Here is a 14,702-nt window from a genome sequence, read left to right as displayed (position 1 = left end):
TGTTGTTAATTACAAAAATTTCATAACTTTAGGACCTACTAGTATTCAAGACTTGGGTTTCAAAAACAGATCTGCAAATCGCGTTATTACAAGGCCAAAACATATCTGCAGATCGCGTTGCCGTCATCAAATCGTTGATGAAACAACATCATCAAACCTGCAACAAACACCGGAGTTGTTCTTTCCATCGTCGCCGGCTCTGTTTCTTTCTTTCTCAATCACTCTTTTCTCCCTTTATCTGCATTCTCCTTTCTCTCTCTACGTTTTTGTATTTTCTCTCTCTAGATATATCTATTCAGTGAAGATGAGGATGGGTGGTTGATGGTGGGGTAAGATTGGGGTTGTGTTGGGTATTGAAGATGAGGAAAGGGTATTTATGTAATTTCACACCCTCTTACTGGAGAAAACTAACTGATGTTAAGCCCAGGGACTATTCGGGAACGAAAATTGAAAAGTTATGAACTATAGCTGTAATTTTAAAAAGTTAGGGACTAAAGGTGAAAAAAGGGTAAACCACCGGAAATGGAGGATAGTGGTAGGGTGCTAACGGGTTTGATCTTTTTTGTGTTAGGGTTTCTGGGTGTGAGTTGTTTTCTGGGTTTGTTTGTATGAGGTTCACCGATCCATTTCCACCGTTTCCCGCCACAGCCGTCATCTTGAAGCTTTGCACCCACCACCAATTTATCTTGAAACCACCGCCGTTACTATCATCGTCGATTCATCTTGAAACCACCACCACACCGTCATCGTTGCCACCGATTTTACCATGAAACCACCACCACTACCGTCATTTTGAGGCCGGAGAAGGAGGAGATAAGGGGAGAAAGAGGGAGAGAGATAGAGGAAATTTCAGAGAGAGAGAGAGAGAAAGATGTTTGCAGATTTTTTATAAATGTAAATATTTTTATATTTTACACAACAATCCCTTACTATAACTTATTTTACACAATAGTACCTGATGAGGTAGAATGACAAGAATACCCTCATGTGCAAGATAAATGACCATATTCAACAAAAAAAAATCTGACTGAGTTACGGCTAAAGGACATAACATGCAAGATTTTGAAACGTTAAAGACAAAACTCGTCAAATTTAAAGGCAAAGGACACCGCCTACATTTTGGTACAAATATAAAGGACAAAACTTGTAATTTACTCTAGATATATACATACGTAGATAAAAACATGCATACACACATACATATATATACATACACATGCGTATATACATGTATACACAGATATACATGTAAAGTTACATGCAAAATCTTAATAAATAAAAAATAAAGGTTTAAGGAAACTTTTGGATTTATGAGATGTTATTTCATTATACTAACAAAATAAGAAAATTTTAATAAATAAAAAACGTTTTGTGGGGTAAATTGTCGCAATTTGCGACAACTTTGCCATGACTTTTGATTTTCTTTTTAGTTTTTAAATTGTTTGTTTTAGTGTACTTATAAAATTTAATAGCTAAAAAATAACGTTTTATGGGAAACTTGTTGCAACTTGTGGCAAGTTTTCTACAACTTTTGATTTTTTTTTTTTTTTTAAAATGGTTATATCATTTTACTAATAAAAAAAGAAAATTTAATAAATAAAAATAGCGTATTAAGTTTGGGAAAATTTTTGATTTTTTTAGATTTTAAATTATTTGTTTAATTGTACTAACAAATAACATAATTTAATGGAAAAAGTCAAGTTTTGTGGGAAAACCGTGGATAGTTGCAAAAACTTTGGATTTTTTTAGTTTTTAATTTGTTTATTTTATTGTAGTAACGTATAACAAAATTTTATAAATAAATAAAGAAATAAAGTTTAGTGATAAAATTGTCACATGTTGCGGTAACCTTGCCTCACTTTTCGATTTTTAGTTTTAATTTTGTTTTATTTTTTACTAGCAAATATAATCAGTTATTAAACAGAAAAAATGGTTATTGTATTTTATTAATTTTAACTTTCACTCATTGGATGACATTAATCTCAACTTAAAAAATTCCGCCTGTCAATCCTAACTTGTAAGAAATTAGCCCATACCCAGTTACTTTTTTCGCTAACGTGGTACAAACCTAGTTATTTGCTGATGTGTATGCTTATATGGCACAAACCTATTTATTGGATTTTAATAATCCTAACTTTCACCACCATAAACAACCACCATCCACCACCATCAACAACCACGACCACCATCCGCCACCACCACCACCACCATGGCGGCTGGTGGTAGTGGTCGTTGATGGTGGTTTGGTGGTAGCGGCTGATGGTGGTGGAAGTGGTGGCTAACGGTGGTGGTTGTTGATTGTGGTGGTGAACGTTAGGATTATTAAAATCAAATAATTAGGTTTGTGCCATATAAGCGTACACATAAGTAGCCATATCAGCCAATAACTATGTTTGTGTCATGTTAGAAAAAGGACTGATGGGGTCAAATTCGTACAAGTTGAGATTCACGTAGACCAATGAATGAAAGTTAAGATTATTAAAATCCAAATAATGTTTTGTGGAAAAATTGTTGCAAGTTGCGACAACTTTGCCATGATTTTAGATTTTTTAGTCTGTAAAATTGTTTATTATATTGCATGAACAAATAATATGAGTTATCAAATAAAAAAAATGTCTGTAAATATTTATTTAATGCTTTCAGTTTCTGCATCTTTGTATATATTTATTTAGTGCTTTCTGTCTTTACATTTGAAATATTCAAAAATTCCAAAAAGATTTTAGGTGTGTTTTAATATAAACTTTATAAAAGCCAAAAAGATTTTATTTCCATCTTATTTTCGATTGTACGATGTTGGATCTCGAGTCTTCGTTACCTGAAAGCTGATTGAAAACCAAATCGACTAAATCTTCATAAATGGTCAAAATTTGCAAGTTTTGAAAGTTAAAAACTAAAATTGATAAATTTGTTAAACTTTCAAACTGTCGGACAGTAGTTGATTGAATAATGGTCACATGTGCGTCATTTGTTTATGTTAACTATATTCCAAGCAGTTGTTCTCATTGCGCGTTTAGATTTCTTGCATGTGCAGATGCTAAAGGCGAAGAGAACATGTTCGATGACAAGCTTCGGAATGAAGACACGACGTGAAGGCACTCAAAGGATAAAGATGATTGAGTTGCCGCTGACCCTTCATCAACACCACAAGGATCTCAAGTATTGAAGATCAAAAGATTCATGAGCATAACTCAAGGGAGAGCTTATGTTAAGGGGGAGTTTGTTAACACACTTCCTAAATAAAATGGGGAGTTTGTTGATACACTTTCTGCTTACAAGACGTGAAGACTTTGAAGATCCTCCGGCATAGAAGACATGAAAGTCGAATCTCACGGGTAGCGTCCAATGGGGAGTTTGTTGATACATATTTTGTGGACGTAACTCGGTTCGACGCGAATCGATTCGGCGAGTCTCGACTTGATTCGGTTTAAGTCACGACATTCCTCCGTCGTGCACAACAACACTTGTTTAAGTGACTTGGGCATTGGGCCGAATCACAAGTCATCGAGCACTAGGCCGGATTACAAGACTTGGGCTGAAACCAAGTAGACGAAACACAGCATAGGCCTCAACTGTTTTGGGCCAAAGCCCAAAGTCAGCGAAACACAGATGTTGTCGACGAAACAAGTCTGTTTCGTCGACCTTGATCTTGTTTCGTCGACTGCCCTTCTATTTCGTCGTCTGCTCATGCATTTCGTCGAAGACCTGCTTCTGTTTCGACGTACCTGATCCTATATAAACAAGACTCAAGACAGAAACAAGTCAGAGAGGACACAAGTGTGAGAACACACACACGAGAGAACTAGGGAGAGTTTACAGAGTGTATTTGTAAACCTTGCTTTGTAACTATTTTCAAGTATTAATACATTGGTGTTAATCGTTGAGTCTCGTGTCTATCATTTACGTGTTCGATCTCGGTTTGCTATCTCGGTTGGATTCCGCACAACCGGGTTGGTTTGTACACAAGGATTAGGCGACTAAATCCTCCCCTAGCCGGACCTACACTACTTTCATTAGATCATGCAAATTCGTACAACCCACAATTTAAAACCTGTTAAATCATTGTAGCATGTTTTTCCCCCAAAACAGTAAAAAAAGCGGTAAAATAGGGGTAGTGAAACTCACCTTTGGGAGCGTTTAAAAAATTGAGCAATAATTCCCACAATTATAGTGATCGACACATCCTAATTCAAGTAAGAACGTTTTATTTACCAAATAATCTACAAATCGTAAATGTCTTTATTTTTAGTTATGTTGGTATCTGTGTATATATACACATATTTCTTTAAGATTATGCGAACTCGAACGATTTTATTTTATTGATGACCTTTGTTGAATTAAACCTGTTATCACATCCGTGTGTGTGTATATATTTATCACACGAGCAATTATTCATATAATACTTTACCAAGTACTACGCGTAAGTCAACTTATATTTTTATTTTCCTAGAATATTTATATACATGCAATAACTTTACAAAATTAACCTATGTATAATTTCATGCTTTATATTTATTAATTTATAACACGTTTTTGTAACAAAATTATGTTTGATCGTATTTGTACGCATGCATAGTCTTACATCCTACTATCATTTTAACACTTAGTGTGTAAAATATCATCTATAAGTACTTAAATAGCACATTTTATCATGCAATTATTTCATGTAGGTCGAAATATGCGTATTTTAACGTTTTGACAACGTTCTTATGCGTCGAAAACCGCGTACAACTAGCCAAACGCTATGGTTACTTAATATAGGTTTAAATATCCATATTTGTCATAAAAATATCATTTTATAACCTATTTAAATTTATTTTCATAAAAATCGCTTAGAAAGCCGAACTTTACCATTAAGATCATAGTTTCGTACCGAACATTACTATAATCACCCCAAATCAACAAAACTATAGGAGTGAATGTACAACTGCTTTTTACAGGTTTATGAATTATGAAAGATTTCAAACTTGAGGTTTAGCTATCATCTAATAAGACTGTTTATTAGAAGCAGAAAGTAAGTTTTTTAACATAATCAAATGTTCATCATTTGATATATGGAGTGATATACGAAGGTTTGTTACCATTGTTTCCTTCTCCCAGTTTAAGGGTCCCAATGCATATAATTTCGTCATGGTATAACGGTAGGCATGCAACTCGAGTCTATGAATCTCATCCGCCACCCCCTCGTTGGTGACTGATACATCAGTTTCTTGACTTTGACTTTCTTCGTGATATCCACACTGACAAACAGACTCTGCATCACTTTCATGATCTTCAATATCTTCAACACAAAAGCCAGATCCATGATACGGTTTATAGCTATTAATGCTACAACTACCACTTGAGGATTCAACATCATCCACCTTTTCAGGTGATGTTCCCTGCACCAAGGCACGCCTGCCCTCTTTTCCACACATTGTTAACTTCCGTGCACGTTTTTTCTTCATTTCATCTTGAGAATCACAGCAGGCTGAAGCTCGTTTTCGGGTTTTAGAGGAAACAATACACGACTCCATTAACCGATGGTTGTCTTGAGTACCATATTTCAAAAGCTCCGGGTTGTTTGCCTCTTTATGATCACTAGGAACCTTGCCAGTCACAATCCATTGACCATTTTGATACGATTGTCCAGTCTCACACGGAGTTCTGATTTAGTTACTTCAAACTCTTGTAATGATCCAACTAATCTGACTATAAACTGGTCCAAACCGATATCCTTCAAAACGATTGCCATCTTCCATGAAAGATTGTGAAACACTTCCGCCACATCACCAGGAACCCAACATTCTGAACTTTCAAACAAAGGAGGATAAGGTCTTACAGATTTTACAGGTATGTGTTCCACATCATCTTTGCTAGTAAAACCAGGATACACATCGTAACTGACGGTGTATAGCTACTAGAAAATCAAGTCTTTTCTCACGGCGTATTTTGTGGCAAATTTGTGGGAAACAAGTAGTAGCAACAAATTTCCCACGAATTTTTTGGTGTGAAAAAACTTCGTCGGAAATGGCATGAGCGACAATTTTCCCACAAAATTTCTGGCAAAATTCCCACAAACTAAACTCGTCGCAAGATTTGCGTCAACATTCCCACAAAGTTTGTTATAAACTTTTTCTTTCTATTTAATGACAAATTTGTCACAAAACATATATTTTTAATATATTTTAAATATTTTAATTTGGCGACAAAATTCCCACGGTTTTGAAATAAATGTTCCACGCTTCTAACAATCATTTTTTGAAGTTTGTGACAAAATTCCCACGGTTTTAAATCTACCATGTGACAAATTTCCCACGGATTTTAAATTTACTCTGTGATAAATTTCCCACGGTTATAAATAATAAAATAAGTTCCTTTAAACTTTCTAACAAAATTCCCATTATTTTATAAATCAAATTATTATTTATTTTAAAATAAAAAATTAAAAAACGAAATCTTTTAAATATATTGCAGAAAATCCTAAAAGATTCCACAGAAAAACATGTTTATAATCTTAGAATAAAAAAACAAAACACATGTTTTTGTAACAAAACTAACACGATCTTTAACATACAAAAAAAAAAAAAAAAATCTTTTTTCCGAATTTATTAAACTTTGCTTCCATGTTTTTTTGCCATCGAGCATGTTCGGTCCGCTCTCGTTCACGTTCAACACGTTCTTGTTCCCGTTCTGGTTCACGTTCAACCCTTTCTTGTTGCCGCTCTTATTCAAATTGTTCAAAACGGACTTCTATGTTTTGTCGAGCCTCTCGTTCCTTTTCTAGTTCTGCTTGAATTTTTTAGAGCTAAAGTTTGCCAAAACGAATATAATTAATACATATTAACAAGTAACGGGTCAATCCCAAAAATGACCCACACAAACATACAAGTATATATCAGATAACACACACACACGATATAGTCAGATACATTCATACATGTATATACACACACATATATATAACAAGAAAATGCATTTATATATACACATACATAATATATACAATTAAATATCAACAACAAATCTTTGTGATCACCTACCCATTTTTATCATAAAATAGAAAATAAATGATGAATATACATAAGCAACAGGTTAACCATTTACCACAACTCAAGAAGGGCTTATAAAAACAGAAGATTGCTTAATATAATCTACCATCATATGACCTACAAATAGCCCATATTCAATATTTTGTCACAATTATGTACTAAGGAATCTAAGGAACAACCTGAATATAAAAAACTGTAAAAGATAAAACATTCCATGGAATAGCCTAAATGTGAAAAACACCCTCATCAATGAAAACTTGATCTCCCTACCTAACATTGTTACTCAAATCGATTAAAGCTTAAAAACCTATATGATCCATAAATTTCTGTTTACAACCATCCCCACTTCGTATATTTTAAACAGTATTATATCTAGTATACATTTATTCAAAACACACATACAACATTCATTCTTACACACAATTACATATATTATTTAGAACACACACATGCATGCAGATACATTCTTTGCGATGTCTAAAAAACAATGGTTCCCTAAACCGGTACGACTAGCCCGGAAACATTGTCTAAACAATCATAATAGTAACAATACCTCATGTGATTGTCGGGTATCTGGAATACTAGCTATGGAAGATGTTGTTCCAGTCAGCACAAAATGTGGATTAGAATATCCCACCCCGAACAACTGGCAGCCCTGACACTCGGGATGCAAACTCTCCCACACTTCCATATCATCGCAATCTGTGTTCCCATACACCCTTTCAAGTTTTTTCATGTAGGAGACCTACAGTTTATCAAAACAAATTGCTTGATATTGTAATAAAAGTTGATACAATAGTTATAAGAAATGATAAAAGATAACTTACATATGAACGTTTTGAACGATCAGTAACAAACTCTAACTTATCATAGTCATTTGCATTGATCTCCCCATCATGTAATCTCTTTTTACACTCTTTGGTGGTATGGGTATGAAGTAATACTTCCGCGAATCCAACCTTTTTACCCTTTATTTTTTTCCTACATAAAAAAGTAGTAATTTATAAGTTTTAAGTGTTCATATTGGTCTCTAAAAGTAATAATTATGCATAGCTTACCAAGTTGCGGCGGTGTTCGTCATACCCCATTGACCCGTCTGTATGACGACATAAGTCATTCTTGCGGTTTTCTCTCCCTGCTTTGTACTTCTTTTTCCATCTTCAGTGTTCCAAGACTATAGTGGTAATATATATATATAATACATAAAAATAATGAAGACAAAAGAATTTAAATTATTAAAACCCTTACCATACACATACATTCCCATTTCCTACGAGGCACTCTATCGGGCGGATATTTGCATTGTATCTCAAAATTGTATCCTTCATCGGGAATATGTTCCCTCGCGTTTAAGGCTGTCTTTTTAGAACTTTTCCTCATATCGCTCATTATGCCTCTTAATCAATCCTTGAGCACGTAAATAAATGAATTACGTATGCTCTGGTGTGCTTTTGGATCCCATCTATACGTAGTCTACAAAAATAAAAATAAAATTGCAATAAATAATACATATAATCATAACATATACAAATAAATAATTGATAAATTACCCGGAAGCGGTCAAACATGCGTGTCTTTATGTTTTGGGGGATCTTTTTAAACGTGACCCAATCTCCATTAAGACATTGTTCAAGTATTTCCTTTACACGTATATGTACCTTTGGGTCTACAAACCTACAATATTGAAAAGATATTTGAGAATGAGTATAGTATATATGATAAAACATACAAAACAGATCATAGTTTACCCGCATGAATATAGGTAAATATAGTATACAGTATGAGGCTTCCTTGTAGACCTTAAAATGAATGCACAATCTGTCAAGAGCTGGCTGTTTTGACGCAAATCCAAAGCTGGCAGCTTTGACATTCAGTTTTGGAAACGGTTTTTCGGGGCTCAAATGGTATTAAAAAATTACGAAACTTTCTGGGTGAATAACCCGCTCAAGGTACTACATTTTAGGCTAAAACCCCCTCAAAAAGGTTTTGAAATGAGCGAGATATGGCCTCTTAAAGTCAGTTTTAAATTCTGCAGCATCGTTTTAAAACCTTGTGTCCTCTTTTGACTTGATCTTTACATAGAATTCATGGATTTTAGAGAAAACGACACACACCAAACATAAGGCATTCAGTTATATGTTTTGAATGGTTTGATTGTTTTTTATTTAATTGTTAATTTTGAGATTAGTTTTTTGACAAGAGCCGTTTACACCATAACCGTTTAACCCGGTTCCGAACCGAACCGGTTTTTAAACGATCTGGTTCTTATATTTAGCATGTAACGATTCCTGGTTCGGTTGGGTCCGGTTCAGAACCGTTGCACAACCCTACTACCAATACTAGTTATAACATCAATAAACAATATACATTAAAATCTTAAAACTAAAAACATACTTTTTCCCGTTGCTTTGTATGAATTGTCTCCCATCACCTTCACCACCACCCTCTAAGTCGTCACCACCACCCTCAAAGTCGTCACCACCACCCTCAAAGTCGTCACCACCACCCTCAAAGTCGTCACCGTCGTCGTTGCCACCATCACCATTGTAGCCATCATCACCATTGTCATAGTCACCATCGTCACCAGCATCGTCATCTAAGAAGTTAAAAATGATGATTAATAAAATGATACTGATAAAAAAATTAGTAATTTATATCGATTACCATTGTCGCCATCATCAAGGATATCACGTGGCAAATTTTGTAACGTTGTATCGTCCCTATCATCAAGAATATCAGGTGACAAAAAGATAGCAATGATGAGATTGAGACCGATCTTGTTGATGGTAGTACCAGCAAAAATTCCAAGGTTCAGTATGTAGTTTCTCAACATGACAGGGTTGATGATCAAGAATGTGTGTGTAGACCAGAGTCAATACATCTGGTGTATCGGCTAATGCAAGCTCTCTAAAATCATACAAGAAGATATATTTTAGCAAAGAAAGTGATGGTGAGAGTACACTTGCATCTGAGGATCTTGGAAAAATGGTGGCATAGGGGATGTGGAAGTCGTATCCGTGATTAATTGCTGTAAAGGTTCCTGATAAAAAAAAACTCCAAAGCACAAAGAATTGATAGCAATGTGACATTGGAAGACTAAAGACAACATATACAAGACTTTATATAATGTGTACAAGCTAGTAGCTTGTTCGTGTGTTGGCTTTTGTGAGAGATGATGAAGAAGGATCTCAAAAAGAAGTTAGATCAAGTGATCACTTGATAGCTATTGTGTCTACAAAGGAAAACCAAGACTTGAGCAAATGCACTACACTTTAATTTAAAGAATGATAATCAACACAAGGGTGCATTAGGCTGGAGGGTGTGGGGGCGTCACCCAACCCAGCTGGCCACCTATAGCACCCCACCCCCACCATCGTTCCACACCCCCGGCGCTATGCCGGGGCGCTATTGAACCATTGCCACCATGGTAACGAGCTCGAAGGGCTTTATCAGGTGGGGTCCACAACTTGTAAACCAATCAAATTTTTTTTTTTTTAATTTTGTTTAATAGGGGGCTTTATCCACACCCTACAAATTAAAGGGGGGCTCCATGGCTGACATGGATCTACGTGGATCCTACGTGGACTTGATAAAGCCCCATGTGGCTCCAACCACACCCTATAGCCTTAGAATACAACTCTTATCAAAATGGCAAAACAAGACAGTGAAGAGAAAAAAAGAATAAAGTGCACAACATGTTTCCAGAGATGGATGATTCTAATCAAGTAGCAGTTAGATTATCATCAATAATAACATATACAGATAGCAAAAATAAAGTCCTTTATGTGTTTCGTAATTCATAACAACAACAAAATCAACAGATAGATGTCGCATTAAAATTAAGCCAATATAATTCTCAAACGGGAATGACAATTGATTTAATAAGATGGGTTCAATTCATACCTGTTGTAAAGAAGCACCGCCAAAAACCACCAACTCGGAGTCTACTGATGGCCGAAAATCACTAGTAGCAGTCGCACAGTCCTCAGCCCTAGCTAGTGAACTCGAATCTTAGATATGATTGATTAAAGTATGGAGATTTATATCTTGGCAAAGGGAATAAATGACAATTTACCGGTTTGGATCGAACTTTGAATTGTTGCTCCAAATCGTCGCTCTGAAACAAAGAGGGAAACCGCCTAAAACCACCACTCCGTCCACCAGTATAGAAGCAGCGAAAGAGAAGGAGAGGGTATAGCGCCAAAATACAATCAGCGCGAAAAATATATTTAGGGCCTTATATAATTTTGGGCATTTTAATTTCTATTCATAAATATAACATTATATTTATATTTCATTATTTATTATTAATATCATAATAATACATGTACATATGTTATATAAAAAAAGTTATGGTAATAGTTTAGTAGCTATGATAATCTATGTACTATTCACGTTTGTAGCATATTAGATAAACTTCAAATTTAAAAGTGATGATTATTTCAAATTTTGATAAGTATGTGAAGTAGTTATTATTTCAAATTTTTGAATAAATTGATTTTACGTTAATTGTAATTATCCTTTTTCTTGCAAATTATAATATGAGAAAAATGCTTGCATAGTTCCTGTGATTTGTTCTGTTTTCACCTTTAGTCCCTAACTTTCTAAAATTACAGCTATAGTCCCCAACTTTTGCACATTCGTTCTCGTATAGTCCATAAAGCGGATGGATGGGTGTGAAATGGCCTAAATGCCCTTGATATAAAACATAATAAATTAAAACATTACCAAAATCAATTTATTATTTATAAATTCAAGTGGGGCCCACCCCACCCCAACCCCTCTTCTCCGTAACTGTCGCCGGAAACTCACAGTCGCCGGAGAACAAACCCAAATCTCTCTTTCTCTCTCTTCATCTCTCTCTCGGAAATGATTTAGAGGTTTGATGACATGTTCTAGCTTTATCTTGAATTGATATTAAAAGGAACAATTCCCTCGCTTTCCTAATCAAAAATCCAGAAGTACATGTTCCAGCTTCAAGGCACGAATTTGAAGTGCATCAACACAAAAAAAAGCTCAGGTTCTCACTTTCATATAGAAGGAGGTGCATGTATGATTTATAGATGATTGACACCTGTTTAAACTTTAAACTCATCTTAAATTAACCAAATTTTTTTTTTTTTTTTTGAGTTCCTTTCTATGAATCCAAATCCAATAAACAGTAACCCTAAACCTATATCTGCTACATTACACAAGAATCTTATTAAGCACTTTAATGTGGCTGTTGTTAATTACAAAAATTTCATAACTTTAGGACCTACTAGTATTCAAGACTTGGGTTTCAAAAACAGATCTGCAAATCGCGTTATTACAAGGCCAAAACATATCTGCAGATCGCGTTGCCGTCATCAAATCGTTGATGAAACAACATCATCAAACCTGCAACAAACACCGGAGTTGTTCTTTCCATCGTCGCCGGCTCTGTTTCTTTCTTTCTCAATCACTCTTTTCTCCCTTTATCTGCATTCTCCTTTCTCTCTCTACGTTTTTGTATTTTCTCTCTCTAGATATATCTATTCAGTGAAGATGAGGATGGGTGGTTGATGGTGGGGTAAGATTGGGGTTGTGTTGGGTATTGAAGATGAGGAAAGGGTATTTATGTAATTTCACACCCTCTTACTGGAGAAAACTAACTGATGTTAAGCCCAGGGACTATTCGGGAACGAAAATTGAAAAGTTATGAACTATAGCTGTAATTTTAAAAAGTTAGGGACTAAAGGTGAAAAAAGGGTAAACCACCGGAAATGGAGGATAGTGGTAGGGTGCTAACGGGTTTGATTTTTTTTGTGTTAGGGTTTCTGGGTGTGAGTTGTTTTCTGGGTTTGTTTGTATGAGGTTCACCGATCCATTTCCACCGTTTCCCGCCAGAGCCGTCATCTTGAAGCTTTGCACCCACCACCAATTTATCTTGAAACCACCGCCGTTACTATCATCGTCGATTCATCTTGAAACCACCACCACACCGTCATCGTTGCCGCCGATTTTACCATGAAACCACCACCACTACCGTCATTTTGAGGCCGGAGAAGGAGGAGATAAGGGGAGAAAGAGGGAGAGAGATAGAGGAAATTTCAGAGAGAGAGAGAGAGAAAGATGTTTGCAGATTTTTTATAAATGTAAATATTTTTATATTTTACACAACAATCCCTTACTATAACTTATTTTACACAATAGTACCTGATGAGGTAGAATGACAAGAATACCCTCATGTGCAAGATAAATGACCATATTCAACAAAAAAAAATCTGACTGAGTTACGGCTAAAGGACATAACATGCAAGATTTTGAAACGTTAAAGACAAAACTCGTCAAATTTAAAGGCAAAGGACACCGCCTACATTTTGGTACAAATATAAAGGACAAAACTTGTAATTTACTCTAGATATATACATACGTAGATAAAAACATGCATACACACATACATATATATACATACACATGCGTATATACATGTATACACAGATATACATGTAAAGTTACATGCAAAATCTTAATAAATAAAAAATAAAGGTTTAAGGAAACTTTTGGATTTATGAGATGTTATTTCATTATACTAACAAAATAAGAAAATTTTAATAAATAAAAAACGTTTTGTGGGGTAAATTGTCGCAATTTGCGACAACTTTGCCATGACTTTTGATTTTCTTTTTAGTTTTTAAATTGTTTGTTTTAGTGTACTTATAAAATTTAATAGCTAAAAAATAACGTTTTATGGGAAACTTGTTGCAACTTGTGGCAAGTTTTCTACAACTTTTGATTTTTTTTTTTGTTTTTAAAATGGTTATATCATTTTACTAATAAAAAAAGAAAATTTAATAAATAAAAATAGCGTATTAAGTTTGGGAAAATTTTTGATTTTTTTAGATTTTAAATTATTTGTTTAATTGTACTAACAAATAACATAATTTAATGGAAAAAGTCAAGTTTTGTGGGAAAACCGTGGATAGTTGCAAAAACTTTGGATTTTTTTAGTTTTTAATTTGTTTATTTTATTGTAGTAACGTATAACAAAATTTTATAAATAAATAAAGAAATAAAGTTTAGTGATAAAATTGTCACATGTTGCGGTAACCTTGCCTCACTTTTCGATTTTTAGTTTTAATTTTGTTTTATTTTTTACTAGCAAATATAATCAGTTATTAAACAGAAAAAATGGTTATTGTATTTTATTAATTTTAACTTTCACTCATTGGATGACATTAATCTCAACTTAAAAAATTCCGCCTGTCAATCCTAACTTGTAAGAAATTAGCCCATACCCAGTTACTTTTTTCGCTAACGTGGTACAAACCTAGTTATTTGCTGATGTGTATGCTTATATGGCACAAACCTATTTATTGGATTTTAATAATCCTAACTTTCACCACCATAAACAACCACCATCCACCACCATCAACAACCACGACCACCATCCGCCACCACCACCACCACCATGGCGGCTGGTGGTAGTGGTCGTTGATGGTGGTTTGGTGGTAGCGGCTGATGGTGGTGGAAGTGGTGGCTAACGGTGGTGGTTGTTGATTGTGGTGGTGAACGTTAGGATTATTAAAATCAAATAATTAGGTTTGTGCCATATAAGCGTACACATAAGTAGCCATATCAGCCAATAACTATGTTTGTGTCATGTTAGAAAAAGGACTGATGGGGTCAAATTCGTACAAGTTGAGATTCACG

General features: G+C 34.8%; 2 protein-coding genes across 5 annotated transcripts; both read right to left on the bottom strand.

Moving 5' to 3' along the window:
* Positions 1-4,982: 4,982 nt before the first annotated feature.
* LOC110925442 lies at positions 4,983-5,731 on the bottom strand. The gene is made up of 2 exons (XM_022169397.1): positions 5,657-5,731; positions 4,983-5,585 (listed from the first exon to the last, which is right to left on the bottom strand). The coding sequence occupies exons 1-2, from the start codon at positions 5,729-5,731 to the stop codon at positions 4,983-4,985; spliced, it is 678 nt and encodes a 225-aa protein (XP_022025089.1).
* Positions 5,732-6,467: 736 nt separating this feature from the next.
* LOC110922568 (nacrein-like protein M) lies at positions 6,468-11,218 on the bottom strand. 4 transcript variants are annotated; one of them, XM_035987367.1, is made up of 10 exons: positions 11,104-11,218; positions 10,932-11,023; positions 9,693-9,935; positions 9,423-9,624; positions 8,579-8,702; positions 8,277-8,501; positions 8,087-8,202; positions 7,856-8,009; positions 7,582-7,773; positions 6,468-6,784 (listed from the first exon to the last, which is right to left on the bottom strand). In XM_035987367.1, the coding sequence occupies exons 6-10, from the start codon at positions 8,415-8,417 to the stop codon at positions 6,779-6,781; spliced, it is 609 nt and encodes a 202-aa protein (XP_035843260.1). In that variant the 5' UTR covers positions 8,418-8,501; positions 8,579-8,702; positions 9,423-9,624; positions 9,693-9,935; positions 10,932-11,023; positions 11,104-11,218; the 3' UTR covers positions 6,468-6,778. The 4 variants fall into 4 exon arrangements, with proteins under 4 accessions (XP_035843260.1, XP_035843262.1, XP_035843261.1 ...); XM_035987369.1 differs by having other exon boundaries at positions 9,693-9,748; XM_035987368.1 differs by having other exon boundaries at positions 10,932-11,019.
* Positions 11,219-14,702: the final 3,484 nt, after the last annotated feature.

This window comes from Helianthus annuus, chromosome 3 (genome assembly GCF_002127325.2).
Source record: "Helianthus annuus cultivar XRQ/B chromosome 3, HanXRQr2.0-SUNRISE, whole genome shotgun sequence".
Classification (NCBI taxonomy): Eukaryota; Viridiplantae; Streptophyta; class Magnoliopsida; order Asterales; family Asteraceae; genus Helianthus; species Helianthus annuus.
Note: the sequence above shows the minus strand (reverse complement) of the source record. Positions and strands in the feature narration are given on the sequence as shown.

Bases quoted from the DNA above. Each gene is read 5' to 3' on its own strand.
- LOC110925442 (XM_022169397.1), bottom strand. From the start codon at position 5,731: ATGGCAATCGTTTTGAAGGATATCGGTTTGGACCAGTTTATAGTCAGA. The intron at 5,586-5,656 runs GTAACTAAATCA...GTGACTGGCAAG, and splicing joins GATCATTACAAGAGTTTGAA to GTTCCTAGTGATCATAAAGA.
- LOC110922568 (XM_035987367.1), bottom strand. From the start codon at position 8,417: ATGAGCGATATGAGGAAAAGTTCTAAAAAGACAGCCTTAAACGCGAGG. The intron at 8,010-8,086 runs GTAAGCTATGCA...TTTTTTATGTAG, and splicing joins ACGAACACCGCCGCAACTTG to GAAAAAAATAAAGGGTAAAA. The intron at 7,774-7,855 runs GTAAGTTATCTT...GATAAACTGTAG, and splicing joins ATCGTTCAAAACGTTCATAT to GTCTCCTACATGAAAAAACT.